The sequence below is a fragment of the Anomaloglossus baeobatrachus genome, chromosome 5, assembly GCF_048569485.1.
Source record: "Anomaloglossus baeobatrachus isolate aAnoBae1 chromosome 5, aAnoBae1.hap1, whole genome shotgun sequence".
Lineage (NCBI taxonomy): Eukaryota > Metazoa > Chordata > Amphibia > Anura > Aromobatidae > Anomaloglossus > Anomaloglossus baeobatrachus.
Window position 1 is genome coordinate 448,486,115 of NC_134357.1, and position 16,842 is coordinate 448,502,956.

The 16,842-nt window shown below is 50.0% G+C and overlaps 1 protein-coding gene across 2 annotated transcripts in view; it reads left to right on the plus strand.

Moving 5' to 3' along the window:
* HELZ2 (helicase with zinc finger 2) overlaps positions 1-16,842 on the plus strand; it is a 105,428-nt gene that overhangs the window by 67,689 nt on the left and 20,897 nt on the right. For both annotated transcript variants that reach the window (XM_075350503.1, XM_075350504.1), the window contains exons 12-14: positions 2,008-2,169; positions 2,305-2,446; positions 2,534-2,650. In XM_075350503.1, the coding sequence (XP_075206618.1) occupies positions 2,008-2,169; positions 2,305-2,446; positions 2,534-2,650 (421 nt within the window). The remainder of the gene's footprint in view (positions 1-2,007; positions 2,170-2,304; positions 2,447-2,533; positions 2,651-16,842) is intronic.

The following is a 16,842-nucleotide window of genomic DNA, read 5'->3' on the forward strand; positions in this document are numbered from 1 at the left end:
GAATGGTTTCAGTTCTCCGATATTCCTTCGGATTGAATTTACTTTAAACCAATTTATAATTTTTTCCTCCTTCTTGCTTTTGCACCAAAACTGAGGAGCCCGTGAGCACGGGGGGTGTATAGGCAGAAGGGGAGGGGCTTTACACTTTTAGTGTAATACTTTGTGTGGCCTCCGGAAGCATAGCTATACACCCGAATTGTCTGGGTCTCCCAATTGGAGCTAGAAGAAAAGGAATTTACGGTAAGTAAACAAAATTCCCTTCTTAGTCACCTAAAAATATGCAAGATTTCTGACTCTCATAGACCTGTAACTTCTTCTTTAAGAGGCTCCTCTGTCCTCCACTCATTACCTGTAGTGAGGGCACCTGCTTGAACTTGTTATCAGTATAAAAGACACCTGTCCACAACCTCAAATAGTCACACTCCAAACTCCACTATGGTGAAGACCAAAGAGCCTATCATGTTTAATACTGTCTTCTGAGCTCCTGCATCTAAGCCTATCATGTTTAATACTGTCTTCTGAGCTCCTGCATCTAAGCCTATCATGTTTAATACTGTCTTCTGAGCTCCTGCATCTAAGCCTATCATGTTTAATACTGTCTTCTGAGCTCCTGCATCTAAGCCTATCATGTTTAATACTGTCTTCTGAGCTCCTGCATCTAAGCCTATCATGTTTAATACTGTCTTTTGAGCTACTGCATCTAAGCCTATCATGTTTAATACTGTCTTCTGAGCTCCTGCATCTAAGCCTATCATGTTTAATACTGTCTTCTGAGCTCCTGCATCTAAGCCTATCATGTTTAATACTGTCTTCTGAGCTCCTGCATCTAAGCCTATCATGTTTAATACTGTCTTCTGAGCTCCTGCATCTAAGCCTATCATGTTTAATACTGACTTCTGAGCTCCTGCATCTAAGCCTATCATGTTTAATACTGTCTTCTGAGCTCCTGCATCTAAGCCTATCATGTTTAATACTGTCTTCTGAGCTCCTGCATCTAAGCCTATCATGTTTAATACTGTCTTTTGAGCTACTGCATCTAAGCCTATCATGTTTAATACTGTCTTCTGAGCTCCTGCATCTAAGCCTATCATGTTTAATACTGTCTTCTGAGCTCCTGCATCTAAGCCTATCATGTTTAATACTGTCTTCTGAGCTCCTGCATCTAAGCCTATCATGTTTAATACTGTCTTCTGAGCTCCTGCATCTAAGCCTATCATGTTTAATACTGTCTTCTGAGCTCCTGCATCTAAGCCTATCATGTTTAATACTGTCTTTTGAGCTACTGCATCTAAGCCTATCATGTTTAATACTGTCTTCTGAGCTCCTGCATCTAAGCCTATCATGTTTAATACTGTCTTCTGAGCTCCTGCATCTAAGCCTATCATGTGTAATACTGTCTTCTGAGCTCCTGCATCTAAACCTATCATGTTTAATACTGTCTTCTGAGCTCCTGCATCTAAGCCTATCATGTTTAATACTGTCTTCTGAGCTCCTGCATCTAAGCCTATCATGTTTAATACTGTCTTCTGAGCTCCTGCATTTAAGCCTATCATGTTTAATACTGTCTTCTGAGCTCCTGCATCTAAACCTATCATGTTTAATACTGTCTTCTGAGCTCCAGCATCTAAGCCTATCATGTTTAATACTGTCTTCTGAGCTCCTGCATCTAAGCCTATCATGTTTAATACTGTCTTCTGAGCTCCTGCATCTAAGCCTATCATGTTTAATACTGTCTTCTGAGCTCCTGCATCTAAACCTATCATGTTTAATACTGTCTTCTGAGCTCCTGCATCTAAACCTATCATGTTTAATACTGTCTTCTGAGCTCCTGCATCTAAGCCTATCATGTTTAATACTGTCTTCTGAGCTCCTGCATCTAAACCTATCATGTTTAATACTGTCTTTTGAGCTACTGCATCTAAGCCTATCATGTGTGATACCGTCTGATGAGCTGATGTATCTAAGCAAGTATATATGGGTAACCTGTGGGCTCCTATCTTTTATCAGGAACTGGGAAAACGGTAGTCGGCGCTCACCTGGTTTACTGGTTCAATGAAGCTAATCAAGATCTAGAGATTGTGACAACGGACGAAGAAGAAGGGAAAGGGGGCGACAGGCAGGTGCTGATGTATTGTGGCCCTTCCAATAAGTCCGTGGATGTTGTAGCTGGTAAGAGTTGGCGCTCACATAATGAGGACGTTGCCCTATTCACCAGACAGGGGCAGCTATGGGCAATGCTTCCTTTTACTGTAAGTGTGAACGGATGGAACGCAAGAATTCTCAGATTGGTCTTATTCTTTCTAGAAAAGCTCCTCACCCTTCGTAACAAGCTAAAGATACTGCGCGTATATAGTGAACAAATGGAGCTGTCTGAATTTCCATACCCCGGGAGCAACCTCCGAGTGTCCGGATACCTCAGGGAGGGTAAACCACTGGAAGGTCTCAGGTAAGGCACTCACAGATATTTAGGCATAATACAGGTAGATGATAGGAGGAGTCCAATACAGTATTAAGTGCATGTTGTCTCTCACAGACCTATCACCCTGCATCACCGGATCCGCCAGCCCTTAAACCCACATTCCAAGGAAATTCTAAAAATGGATGCACGGATTCAGAGAGGAGATGAGATATCCCTAGAAGATATCAAGAAGTAAGCAGGGAGAGGTGGTCTTGTGTCTTCTTCCCTCTCTTCTCACCTGTCTGTATCTCCTATTCTGTACTCATATCTCTATAGCGGATATGAAAAATCTACATACCCTGTTAAAATGCCATTTTTTGTTGTATAAATTAAATCATACCAAGAATAATAATCTTACAGTTTTTCTCAACCTCTAATGTCATCTATAATCTGTACAAATCTGTTGAAAAACTCATTTAAATATTTTTGGGTGCGAAAATAAATAGAGCTAAAATAATGTGGTTGCGTAAATATGCACACCCTTAAATTAATACTTGGATGAAGTACTCTTTGAATTTATATTGAGCATTTAATCTTTTTGGGTAGAAGTCTTATCGGCATGGCACATCTAGAATCGGCAATCTTTGCTTACCCTTCCTTGCGGTACCTTCAAATCTGTCAGATTGTGAGGGCATCTCCTGTGTACAGCGCCCTCCTCACGTCTCCCACAGATTTTCAATTGGATTCAGGTCTGGACTCTGAGCCATTCCAAAACTAGGATCTTTTTCTGTATAAGCCATTCGTTTGTTGATTTAAAGGTATGCTTATAGTTGTTTTCTTCGGCGCTCCATTGGGAGACCCAGACGATTGGGTGTATAGCTACTGCCTCCGGAGGCCACACAAAGCATTACACTAAAAAGTGTAAGGCCCCTCCCCTTCTGGCTATACACCTCCAGTGGGATCACTGGCTCACCAGTTTTCTGCTTTGTGCGAAGGAGGTCAGACATCCACGCATAGCTCCACTGTTTAGTCAGCAGTAGCTGCTGACTATATCGGATGGAAGAAAAGAGGGCCCATATAGGGCCCCCAGCATGCTCCCTTCTCACCCCGCTTGTGGTTTGTAAGGTTGAGGTACCTATTGCTGGTACGGAGGCTGGAGCCCACATGCTGTTTTCCTTCCCCATCCCCCTGAGGGGCTCTGAGGAAGTGGGATCTTACCGGCCCCAAAGCCCTGAGGCCGGGCTCCATCCACAGACCCATTGAACCTGCTGGATACGGAGCTGGGTACCGTTCAGGGACATGGCCCTGCACCATTCAGGTACTCTGTGTCCCCGTACACACAGGCACAGCACACTCCAGACTTGCTGGGTGTGCTAGTGCGCCGGGGACAGTAAAGGGTTACAGTCACTGCAGCCTAGCTGAATGACTTTATGTATTGGGAACTACCGCGCCGGACGCTCCGGGAGCGGCGGCGCGGCTGGGACTTGTAGTGCGCCGGGGACTTAGCGCCGACCGCGCTTTTACGGCGGCGGCGCTTATAAATCCAGTCCCCGGCTTTTGCGGCCTAGCTCCGCTTCGTTCCCGCCCCCACCCTGTCAATCAGGGTAGGGGAGAGACGCTGTACAATCAGCAGCGCCGAGGGCTGGAGCCTTATTTACATGCTCCAGCCCTCTCACTGGACACTGTGGGACGCCGGTTTCCCGCTCTGACTTGGGGCACGCCCACGGCCCGCCCCTACTCACACGAGCTGGAGAAGGACGCCGGCAGCCATTCCTGCAGTCCGAGCTGAGAGAACGGACTCTGGGCAACCAGGCACAGGACTAGGGCGACCACACACCCGCTTATAGGCGGGCGGTAAGCGGCACCTGAAGTGCTGAAAACTAAATACCGCAGTTGTCCATTTGTATTTTATGCTTACACTGCATAGGTCGCTATTTTTGGCTATATGCCCTCTTAGATGGCGACATATCAGCAGCAGGAAAGCAGGGGTGCTAAGGCACAGGCTTTCTATGCTGCTTGTATTGCATGTACTGAAGTGTTCATGTGTATTTATGCTTGTATGCTATACACTGCACTGTACGGTCGCTAGTCTTGGCTATTTTCGCCTAGAATGACTAGACTACAGCAGCAGAAAAGCAAGGGTGCTGAGGCACAGGTTTTTTCTATGCTGCTTGTATTGCAGGGGTTGCAGTGTTCATTTGTACTTATGCTTGTATGCTATACATTGCACTGTATGGTCGCTATTCTGGGCTATATTCCCCTAGATGGCTAGTCTACAGCAGCAGAAAAGCAGGGGTGCCAAGGCACAGGCTTTCTATGCTGCTTGTATTGCATGTGCTGCAGTGTTCATTTGTACTTTATGCTTGTATACTATACATTGCACTGTACGGTCGCCATTCTTGGCTCTATATCCTAGATGGCTAGTCGGCAACAGCATATAAGCAACACAGGCTTTCGATGCTGTTTTTACTGCATGTGATACTGTTCCACGGCACTGAACCCCATTGTGTGCAATGCTCCCCTGTAGCACTTGGTCAGCCGGGGTCTCTACTAGACGTGGCCAAAGGAACCACCTGTCAACCCTGTCCAAGGACAGGGACGGAGTTGCAATGGGATAGAGACTTGCAGTCCGGACAGGCCATGGGCAATCTGGATCAGTGCTCCCTGGCCACCCTCATTTGGAATAAAATCGGTGCTCCGGGGGGGGTCCCAGGAGGCTCTCTGTATGATGAGGCAGACGTAGCTGATCAGGGCTTTGATCCTGACACCGCTCTCAATCCGGATACACCGGATGGTGACGCCATAAGGAATGATCCTATAGCGTCCATCAATGGAATGTTGGATCTTTCTCCCTCAGCTCCCCCAGCGGAGGAGTCAGCTTCACAGCAGGAGAAGTCCCATTTCAGTAGCTCAAACGTATACTGAGTATTTTTCTGGCCACGCTGACTTCAGAGAAGCAGTCCAGGAACACCACGCTTACCAGATAAGCGTTTTCTCCAAACGTATTAAGGATACACGTTATCCCTTTCCCCCTGACGTGGTCAAGCGCTGGACCCAGGGTCCAAAGGTGGATTCTCCAATCTCCAGGCTTGCGGCTAGAGCCATAGTTGCAGTGGAGATGGGACTTCACTTAAAGATGCCATTGACTGACAGATGGACTCTGGTTGAAATCTGTCTATGAGGCTATCGGCGTGTCGGTTGCTCCGGCATTCACAGCCGTATGGGCACCCTAAGCTTTCAGCTGTTCTTGCGCAGCTGGTCTTGAGCATATGTACATCTGTGCCGCAGGGGCGTCCGTAACCTCGCAATGTCTGCATTGCGACTTACCCTATTAATGCTGTCCTGGAAGGACAGTCGAGGTTTCGGTCCTTCCCAAGCTCGGGCAGGTCCCAATTGTCCTCGTCCAAAAGGGCTGAAAAGCCTCAGAGGGGCTCAGCTTCCGGCCGGGCTCAATCACGCCCAAGGAAGGCAGCCGGAGGAACCGCTACCAAGGCGGTCTCCTCATGACTCTCAGCTCTCTCATCTCTCCGCATCCGCGGTTGATGGCAGACTCGCTCGCCTTTGGCGACATTTAGCTGCCACAGGTCACAGACCGGTGGGTGAGGGACATTGTGCCCACGTGCACAGGACAGAGTTCTGTTCTCGTCCTCCGACTCGATTCTTCAGACCGTCCCCACCTCCCCACCGAGCCGATGCTCTTCTGCAGGCAGAAGGAGTGGTAATCCCTGTTCCTCTTCAGGAACAAGACACGGTTTTCCTCCAATCTGGTTGTGGTGCCAAAAAAGGATGGCTCTTTCCGTTCCGTTCTGGACCTAAAACTGCTCAACAAGCACGTGGAGGCCAGGCGGTTCCGGATGAAACCCTCCGCTCCGTCATTGCCTCAATGTCTCAAGGAAATTTCCTAGCATCAATAGACATCAAAGATGCTTATCTCCACGTGCCGATTGCTACAGAGCACCAATGTTTTCTACGTTTCGTGATAGGAACGACCATCTTCAGTTCGTAGCTCTGCCATTCGGTCTGGCGACAGCCCCACGGGTGTTCACCAAGGTCATGGCGGCAGGGGTAGCAGTCTTGCACTCACAGGGACACTCTGTGATCCCTTACTTGGACGATCTACTTGGCAAGGCACCCTCTCAAGAGGCATGCCAACTCAGCCTGAATGTTGCGCTGGAGACTCTCCAGACGTTCGGGTGGATCATCAACTTCTCAAAGTCAAACCTGTCACCGACCCAATCACTAACGTATCTTGGCATGGAGTTTCATACCCTCTCAGCGCTAGTGAAGCTTCCGCTGGACAAGCAGCGGTCACTACAGACTGGGGTGCAGACTCTCCTTCAAGGTCAGTCGCACTCCTTAAGACGCCTCATGCACTTCCTCGGGAAGATGGTGGCGGCAATGGAGGCGGTTCCGTTTACGCAGTTTCATCTGCGTCCACTTCAATGGGACATTCTCCGCCAATGGGACGGGAAGTCAACATCCCTGAACAGGAAAGTATCCCTTTCACAGACGGCCAAGGACTCTCTGCAATGGTGGCTTCTTCCCACCTCATTATCACAGGGAAGATCCTTCCTACCACCGTCTTGGGCGGTGGTCACGACAGACGCGAGTCTGTCAGGGTGGGGAGCAGTTTTTCTCCACCACAGGGCTCAGGGTACGTGGACTCAGCAGGAGTCCACCCTTCAGATCAATGTTCTGGAAATCAGAGCAGTGTATCTTGCCCTACTAGCCTTCCAGCAGTGGCTGGAAGGAAGGCAGATCCGAATTCAGTCGGACAACTCCACAGCGGTGGCATACATCAACCACCAAGGGGGGACACGCAGTCGGCAAGCCTTCCAGGAAGTCCGGCGGATTCTGATGTGGGTGGAAGCCACCAGGGCTGTGGAGTCGGTAAGCCAAACCTTCGACTCCGACTCCTCAAATTCTCTTGCACCGACTCCGACTCCGGCTCCGACTCCGACTCCGGCTCCGACTCCGACTCCTACATATATTGCTTATAGTTAGGTGAAAAATTTATTGTAGTACATGAATATGTGTATGTGAACATCAGACATTTAATAATTTTTATGATACAATAATCAAGATATTTGGATAGAACATAAAATATATTTATTGGAATACAACTTTAGAACACAAAAAACTGTAATAAATTGTAAATATGTAATACACTATGTAATATACAGTAGATTACATATATATCTTGTGTGTGTGTATATACACTGTATATATATATATATTATATATATTACATATTTACAATTTATTAGTTTTTTTGTGTTCTAAAGTTGTATTCCAATAAATATTTTATGTTCTATCCAAATATCTTGATTATTGTATCATAAAAACAATTAAATGTCTGATGTTCACATTGTACTACAATAAATTTTTCACTTAAATATAAGCATTATACTAAATGTTGTTATTTAGTAAAATATTCAGCACATTCTGCATTGCACTCCTGTCCCCAATTTATTATATATTTTAGGAGTCGGAGTCGGTGCATTTTATACCGACTCCGACTCCGACTCCACCAAAATGAACTCCGACTCCACGACTCCGACTCCGACTCCACAGCCCTGGAAGCCACGGCCTCCACCATATCCGCAGTTCACATCCCCGGCGTAGAAAATTGGGAAGCAGACTTCCTCAGTCGCCAGGGCATGGACGCAGGGGAATGGTCCCTTCACCCGGACGTGTTTCAGGAAATCTGTCGCCGATGGGGAAGGCCGGACGTCGACCTAATGGCGTCCCGGCACAACAACAAGGTCCCAACCTTCATGGCACGGTCTCGCGATCAAAGAGCTCTGGCGGCAGACGCCCTAGTGCAAGATTGGTCGCAGTTTCGGCTCCCTTATGTGTTTCCACCTCTGGCACTCTTGCCCAGAGTGCTACGCAAGATCAGATCCGATTGCAGCCGCGTCATACTCGTCGCCCCAGACTGGCCGAGGAGGGCGTGGTATCCGGATCTGTGGCATCTCACGGTCGGCCAACCGTGGGCACTACCAGACCGACCAGACTTACTGTCCCAAGGGCCGTTTTTCCATCGGAATTCTGCGGCCCTGAACCTGACTGTGTGGCCATTGAGTCCTGGATCCTAGCGTCTTCAGGATTATCCCAAGGGGTCGTTGCCACCATGAGACAGGCTAGGAAGCTCACGTCCGCTAAAATCTACCACAGAACGTGGAGGATATTCTTATCCTGGTGCTCTGCTCAGGGAGTGTCTCCCTGGCCATTTGCATTGCCTACCTTTCTATCTTTCCTGCAATCTGGGTTAGAAAAAGGTTTGCCGCTCGGCTCCCTTAAAGGTCAGGTCTCGGCGCTATCCGTCTTTTTTCAGAGGCGGTTGGCACGCCTTCCTAAGGTGCGCACGTTCCTACAGGGAGTTTGCCATATCGTACCCCCGTACAAGCGGCCGTTAGATCCATGGGATCTGAACAGGGTACTAGTTGCCCTCCAGAAGCCGCCCTTCGAGCCTCTGAGGGAGGTTTCACTTTCTAGACTATCACAGAAAGTGGCTTTTCTGGTAGCGATCACATCTCTTCGGAGAGTGTCTGAGCTGGCAGCGCTGTCATCCAAGGCTCCCTTCCTGGTCTTCCACCAGGACAAGGTAGTGCTGCGCCCCATTCAGGAGTTTCTCCCGAAGGTGGTATCCTCTTTTCATCTTAATCAGGATATCTCTTTGCCTTCGTTTTGTCCTCATGCAGTTCATCGGTATGAGAAGGATTTACATTTGTTAGATCTGGTGAGAGCACTCAGAATCTACATTTCCCGCACGGCGCCCTTGCGCCGTTCGGATGCACTCTTTGTCCTTGTCGCTGGTAAGCGCAAGGGGTCGCAGGCTTCTAAGGCCACCCTGGCTCGATGGATCAAAGAACCAATTCTTGAAGCCTACCGTTCTGCTGGGCTTCCGGTTCCATCAGGGCTGAAGGCCCATTCTACCAGAGCCGTGGGTGCGTCCTGGGCATTGCGACACCAGGCTACGGCTCTACAGGTGTGCCAGGCAGCTACCTGGTCGAGTCTGCACACTTTCACCAAACATTATCAGGTGCATACCTATGCTTCGGCGGACGCCAGCCTAGGTAGAAGAGTTCTGCAGGCGGCAGTTGCCTCCCTATAGGGGAGGGCTGTCTTGCAGCTCTATCATGAGGTATTCTTTACCCACCCAGGGACAGCTTTTGGACGTCCCAATCGTCTGGGTCTCCCAATGGAGCGCCGAAGAAGAAGGGAATTTTGTTACTTACCGTAAATTCCTTTTCTTCTAGCTCCTATTGGGAGACCCAGCACCCGCCCTGTTGTCCTTCGGGATTTTGGGGTTTTTTCGGGTACACATGTTGTTCATGTTGAACGGTTTTTCAGTTCTCCGATGTTACTCGGAGTGAATTTGTTTAAACCAGTTATTGGCTTTCTTCCTTCTTGCTTTTGCACTAAAACTGGTGAGCCAGTGATCCCACTGGGGGTGTATAGCCAGAAGGGGAGGGGCCTTACACTTTTTAGTGTAATGCTTTGTGTGGCCTCCGGAGGCAGTAGCTATACACCCAATCGTCTGGGTCTCCCAATAGGAGCTAGAAGAAAAGGAATTTACGGTAAGTAACAAAATTCCCTTCTTTGTGCTAAAAAGTGAAATTCATACTTTCTTCGGCGCTCCATTGGGAGACCCAGACGATTGGGTGTATAGCACTGCCTCCGGAGGCCACACAAAGCAATTACACTAAAAAGTGTAAGGCCCCTCCCCTTCTGGCTATACACCCCCAGTGGGATCACTGGCTCACCAGTTTTCTGCTTTGTGCGAAGGAGGTCAGACATCCACGCATAGCTCCACTGTTTAGTCAGCAGTAGCTGCTGACTATATCGGATGGAAGAAAAGAGGGCCCATATGGGGCCCCCAGCATGCTCCCTTCTTACCCCACTTGTGGTTTGTAAGGTTGAGGTACCCATTGCGGGTACGGAGGCTGGAGCCCACATGCTGTTTTCCTTCCCCATCCCCCTGAGGGGCTCTGAGGAAGTGGGATCTTACCGGCCACCAAGCCCTGAGGCCGGGCTCCATCCACAGACCCATAGAACCTGCTGGATGTGGAGCGGGAGTGCCGTTCAGGGACAAGGCCCTGCAACTTTCAGGTACTCTGTGTCCCCGTATGACAGGCCACGCACACCCCAGACTTGCTGGGTGTGCTAGTGCGCCGGGGACTGTAGCGCTGTGCGCTGGGCTTATAGTCCCCGCAGATTACTGGGGGACTTTATGTGTGTGGTTCGCCGCGCCGACCGCCCCTGGAGCGGCGGCGCAGCTGCGACTTGTAGTGCGCCGGGGACGCGCCGACCGCGCTTTTACGGCGGCGGCGCTTCTAACTTTAGTTCCCGGTTTTTCTGCGGCCTAGCTCCGCTTCGTTAACGCCCCCCACCCTGTCAATCAGGGTAGGGGAGAGACGTTATTCAATCGGCAGCGCCGAGGGCTAGAGCACGATTTACATGCTCCAGCCCTCTCACTGAGCACAGTAGGACACAGGCTTCGCGCTTTTTCTCTGTGCACGCCCTAGGCCCGCCCCCAGGCTTGCAGCTCCCCAGGACGCCGGCAGCCATTATACACATGCAGTCTGGCTGGAGAACGGACGCAGGCTCTGGGGGACCCAGGCTAGGGATTTCTGGCGACCACACACCCGCGCTAAGCGGGCGGTAAGCAGCACATACGTGCGGCCCCACTAGTGCCACAGTGTTATATTTGTGTACTGTTTTTCGCTGTACCAGATATATTTATATATATTTATATATACTGCACTGTTTGGTCGCTTCTTGGCTGTATACCCTATATTACTCTGGGGAGACAACAACATGTCATCCACAAAACGCAAGGGTGCCAAGGCAAGGGCTGCTTACACTGCTTGTACAGCATGTGGGGCTAATCTACCAGCAGGCTCCAACGACTCTCATTGTGTGCAATGTTCAGTCCCAGTGGCACTTCGTCAGCCAGAGCCTATGGTGGTGGTAGCCCAGGCAGAGTCGCCTGCGACCCCTGCCCCGGTGACGGGGTCAGAATTTGCAGTTTTTGCTGATAAAATGTCTGTGACTATGGCAAAAATCCTGGAAACCTTGCAGTCCAGGCCAGTTGCTCAGACCATGGACACCGCTGTGTCTATGTTTCCCGGCCCCCCTCAGCTGGAATTAATCCGTAATTCAAGGGGGTCCCAGGCATCACAGGCTGAGGGCTCTGACTCCGATGACAGTCCCAGTCCGCCTAAGCGAGCTCGCTGGGAGAGACCCTCCACGTCATCACGCGGATCAGGGTCTCAGCGAGAAGGGTCTCTATATGATGACTCAGAGGTGGGTGATCAGGAGTCTTGTCCTGACGCCGCACTCAATCTGGATACTCCTGATGGTGACGCCATGGTAAATGACCTTATAGCGGCCATCAATAGGCTGTTGGATATTTCTCCCCCAGCCCCTTCTTCAGAGGAGGCAGCTGCACAGCAGGAGAAATTCCATTTCCTGTATCCCAAGCGTAAATTGAGTACTTTTCTGGACCACTCTGACTTCAGAGAATCCATCCAGAAACACAATACTTATCCGGACAAGCGTTTTTCTAAACGCCTTAAGGATACACGTTATCCTTTTCCCCCTGACGTGGTCAAACGCTGGACCCAGTGTCCAAAAGTGGACCCTCCAATATCCAGACTGGCAGCTAGATCCATAGTTGCAGTGGAGGATGGGGCTTCACTTAAAGATGCCAATGACAGACAGATGGACCTTTGGTTGAAATCTGTCTATGAAGCTATCGGCGCGTCGTTTGCTCCAGCATTCGCGGCCGTGTGGGCGCTCCAAGCTATTTCAGCTGGTCTGGCACAGGTGGACTCTCTCATACGTCCAGCAGTGCCGCAAGTGGCGTCCCTAACTACACAAATGTCTGCGTTTGCGACCTACGCTATCAATGCGGTACTGGCATCTACGAGCCGTACCTCAATGGCATCCGCCAACTCTGTAGTTTTGCGCAGAGCCTTGTGGTTAAAAGAATGGAAAGCAGATTCTGCTTCTAAAAAATGTTTAACCAGCTTGCCATTATCTGGAGACAGACTGTTTGGTGAGCAATTGGCGGAAATCATTAAACAGTCCAAAGGTAAGGACTCCTCCTTACCCCAGCCCAGATCAAGCAAACCTCCACAGAGGAAGTGGCAGTCAAAGTTTCGGTCCTTTCGAGGCTCGGGCAAGCCCCAATTCTCCTCGTCCAAAGGGACTCAGAAAGAGCAAAGAAGCTCTGATTCCTGGCGGGCTCACTCACGCCCCAAGAAAGCAACCGGAGGTACCGCTTCCAAGGCGGCTGCCTCATGACTTTCGGCCACCTCCCTCCGCATCCTCGGTCGGTGGCAGGCTCTCCCGCTTTTGCGACATTTGGCTGCCACAGGTCAAAGACCGGTGGGTAACAGACATTTTGTCTCACGGGTACAGGATAGAGTTCAGTTCTCGTCCTCCGCCTCGGTTCTTCAGAACTTCCGCACATCCCGACCGAGCAGATGCCCTTCTGCAGGCGGTGAATTCTCTAAGAGCAGAAGGAGTGGTGGTCCCTGTTCCTCTTCAGGAACGAGGTCAAGGTTTTTACTCCAATCTCTTTGTGGTGCCAAAAAAGGACGGCTCATTCCGTCCTGTTCTGGACCTAAAACTGCTCAACAAGCATGTGAACGCCAGGCGGTTCCGGATGGAATCCCTCCGCTCAGTCATTGCCTCAATGTCTCAAGGAGATTTCCTAGCATCAATAGACATCAAAGATGCTTATCTCCACGTGCCGATTGCTACAGAGCACCAACGCTTTCTACGCTTCGTGATGGGAGACGACCATCTTCAGTTCGTAGCTCTGCCATTTGGTCTGGCGACAGCCCCATGGGTGTTCACCAAGATCATGGCGGCAGTGGTAGCAGTCTTGCACTCTCAGGGACACTCTGTGATCCCTTACTTGGACGATCTACTGGTCAAGGCACCCTCTCAAGAGGCATGCCAACTCAGCTTGACTGTTGCACTGGAGACTCTCCAGACGTTCGGGTGGATCATCAACTTCTCAAAGTCAAATCTGTCACCGACCCAATCACTAACGTATCTTGGCATGGAGTTTCATACTCTCTCAGCGATAGTGAAGCTTCCGCTGGACAAGCAGCGGTCTCTACAGACTGGGGTGCAGGCTCTCCTTCAAAGTCAGTCGCACTCCTTAAGACGCCTCATGCACTTCCTCGGGAAGATGGTGGCGGCAATAGAGGCGGTTCCGTTTGTGCAGTTTCATCTGCGTCCACTTCAATGGGACATTCTCCGCCAATGGGACGGGAAGTCAACATCCCTGGACAGGAAAGTCTCCCTTTCCCAGACGGCCAAGGACTCTCTGCAGTGGTGGCTTCTTCCCACCTCATTATCACAGGGAAGATCCTTCCTACCACCGTCTTGGGCGGTGGTCACGACAGACGCGAGTCTGTCAGGGTGGGGAGCAGTTTTTCTCCACCACAGGGCTCAGGGTACGTGGACTCAGCAGGAGTCCACCCTTCAGATCAATGTTCTGGAAATCAGAGCAGTGTATCTTGCCCTACTAGCCTTCCAGCAGTGGCTGGAAGGAAGGCAGATCCGAATTCAGTCGGACAATTCCACAGCGGTGGCATACATCAACCACCAAGGGGGGACACGCAGTCGGCAAGCCTTCCAGGAAGTCCGTCGGATTCTGATGTGGGTGGAAGCCACGGCCTCCACCATATCCGCAGTTCACATCCCCGGCGTAGAAAACTGGGAAGCAGACTTCCTCAGTCGCCAGGGCATGGACGCAGGGGAATGGTCCCTTCACCCAGACGTGTTTCAGGAAATCTGTCGCCGATGGGGAAGGCCGGACGTCGACCTAATGGCGTCCCGGCACAACAACAAGGTCCCAGCCTTCATGGCACGGTCTCGCGATCAAAGAGCGCTGGCGGCAGACGCCCTAGTGCAAGATTGGTCGCAGTTCCGGCTCCCTTATGTGTTTCCACCTCTGGCACTCTTGCCCAGAGTGCTACGCAAGATCAGATCCGATTGCAGCCGCGTCATACTCGTCGCCCCAGACTGGCCGAGGAGGGCGTGGTATCCGGATCTGTGGCAGCTCACGGTCGGCCAACCGTGGGCACTACCAGACCGACCAGACTTACTGTCCCAAGGGCCGTTTTTCCATCGGAATTCTGCGGCCCTGAACCTGACTGTGTGGCCATTGAGTCCTGGATCCTAGCGTCTTCAGGATTATCCCAAGGGGTCGTTGCCACCATGAGACAGGCTAGGAAGCCCACGTCCGCTAAGATCTACCACAGAACGTGGAGGATATTCTTATCCTGGTGCTCTGCTCAGGGAGTGTCTCCCTGGCCATTTGCATTGCCTACCTTTCTTTCTTTCCTGCAATCTGGGTTAGAGAAAGGTTTGTCGCTCGGCTCCCTTAAAGGTCAGGTCTCGGCGCTATCCGTCTTTTTTCAGAGGCGTTTGGCACGCCTTCCTAAGGTGCGCACGTTCCTACAGGGGGTTTGCCATATCGTACCCCCGTACAAGCGGCCGTTAGATCCATGGGATCTGAACAGGGTACTAGTTGCCCTCCAGAAGCCGCCCTTCGAGCCTCTGAGGGAGGTTTCACTTTCTAGACTATCACAGAAAGTGGCTTTTCTGGTAGCGATCACATCTCTTCGGAGAGTGTCTGAGCTGGCAGCGCTGTCATCCAAGGCTCCCTTCCTGGTCTTCCACCAGGACAAGGTAGTGCTGCGCCCCATTCAGGAGTTTCTCCCGAAGGTGGTATCCTCTTTTCATCTTAATCAGGATATCTCTTTGCCTTCGTTTTGTCCTCATGCAGTTCATCGGTATGAGAAGGATTTACATTTGTTAGATCTGGTGAGAGCACTCAGAATCTACATTTCCCGCACGGCGCCCTTGCGCCGTTCGGATGCACTCTTTGTCCTTGTCGCTGGTAAGCGCAAAGGGTCGCAGGCTTCTAAGGCCACCCTGGCTCGATGGATCAAAGAACCAATTCTTGAAGCCTACCGTTCTGCTGGGCTTCCGGTTCCATCAGGGCTGAAGGCCCATTCTACCAGAGCCGTGGGTGCGTCCTGGGCGTTGCGACACCAGGCTACGGCTCAACAGGTGTGCCAGGCAGCTACCTGGTCGAGTCTGCACACTTTCACCAAACATTATCAGGTGCATACCTATGCTTCGGCGGACGCCAGCCTAGGTAGAAGAGTCCTGCAGGCGGCAGTTGCCTCCCTATAGGGGAGGGCTGTCTTGCAGCTCTAACATGAGGTATTCTTTACCCACCCAGGGACAGCTTTTGGACGTCCCAATCGTCTGGGTCTCCCAATGGAGCGCCGAAGAAGAAGGGAATTTTGTTACTTACCGTAAATTCCTTTTCTTCTAGCTCCTATTGGGAGACCCAGCACCCGCCCTGTTGTCCTTCGGGATTTTTGGTTGTTTTTCGGGTACACATGTTGTTCATGTTGAACGGTTTTCAGTTCTCCGACGTTACTTCGGAGTGAATTTGTTTAAACCAGTTATTGGCTTTCCTCCTTCTTGCTTTTGCACTAAAACTGGTGAGCCAGTGATCCCACTGGGGGTGTATAGCCAGAAGGGGAGGGGCCTTACACTTTTTAGTGTAATTGCTTTGTGTGGCCTCCGGAGGCAGTGCTATACACCCAATCGTCTGGGTCTCCCAATAGGAGCTAGAAGAAAAGGAATTTACGGTAAGTAACAAAATTCCCTTCTCTATCTTCAACTTTTTAGCAGAAGCCTGAGGTTTTTGATGCAAAAATTTACTGATATATGGAACTGTTCATAATTCCCTCCACCTTGGCTAAAGCCCCAGTTCCAGTTGATTAAAATAAGAACAGACCCAAAGCATACTGCTGCCTCCACCATGTTTTACTGTGGGCGTGTTTTTTTTTGTTTGTTTGTTTTTTGAAGACATGCATTGTTGGCTTGTTACAAACAAACCTTTTGGCATTATGGCCAGAAAGTTCAACCTTGGTCTCATCAGAACATAACATTTTTTTTCCCACCTGATTCTCGCAGACTTACTGTGGGTTTTGGGAAAATTAGCCAGGCTGGGATGTTTTTGCCACCCTACTCCACAGACTAGAAATATAAATAACATGGTAGATTGTCGTGACATGCAGTGCACAACCAGTATTTGCCGTAAATTCCTGTAGCTTTTTTAATGTTGCTGTAAGCTTCTTGGCAGCCGAGACCAACTTTCTTTTCAGCAATTTTTGATGGATGTCCTTATCGAGGTATGCCAAATTTAAGCCACTTCATGACCGTCTAAACAGTGTGCTTTGGTATATCTAATACCTTAGAAATATTTTTGTACCCTTCTCCTGACTGATAACTCTCAACAATGAGATCCCTTTGCTGTGTTGTAAGCTGTTTACGGACCATGGCTTTTGCTGTAAAATGTAACTAAGGAAATCCTACTAGAACAGCTAAACTTT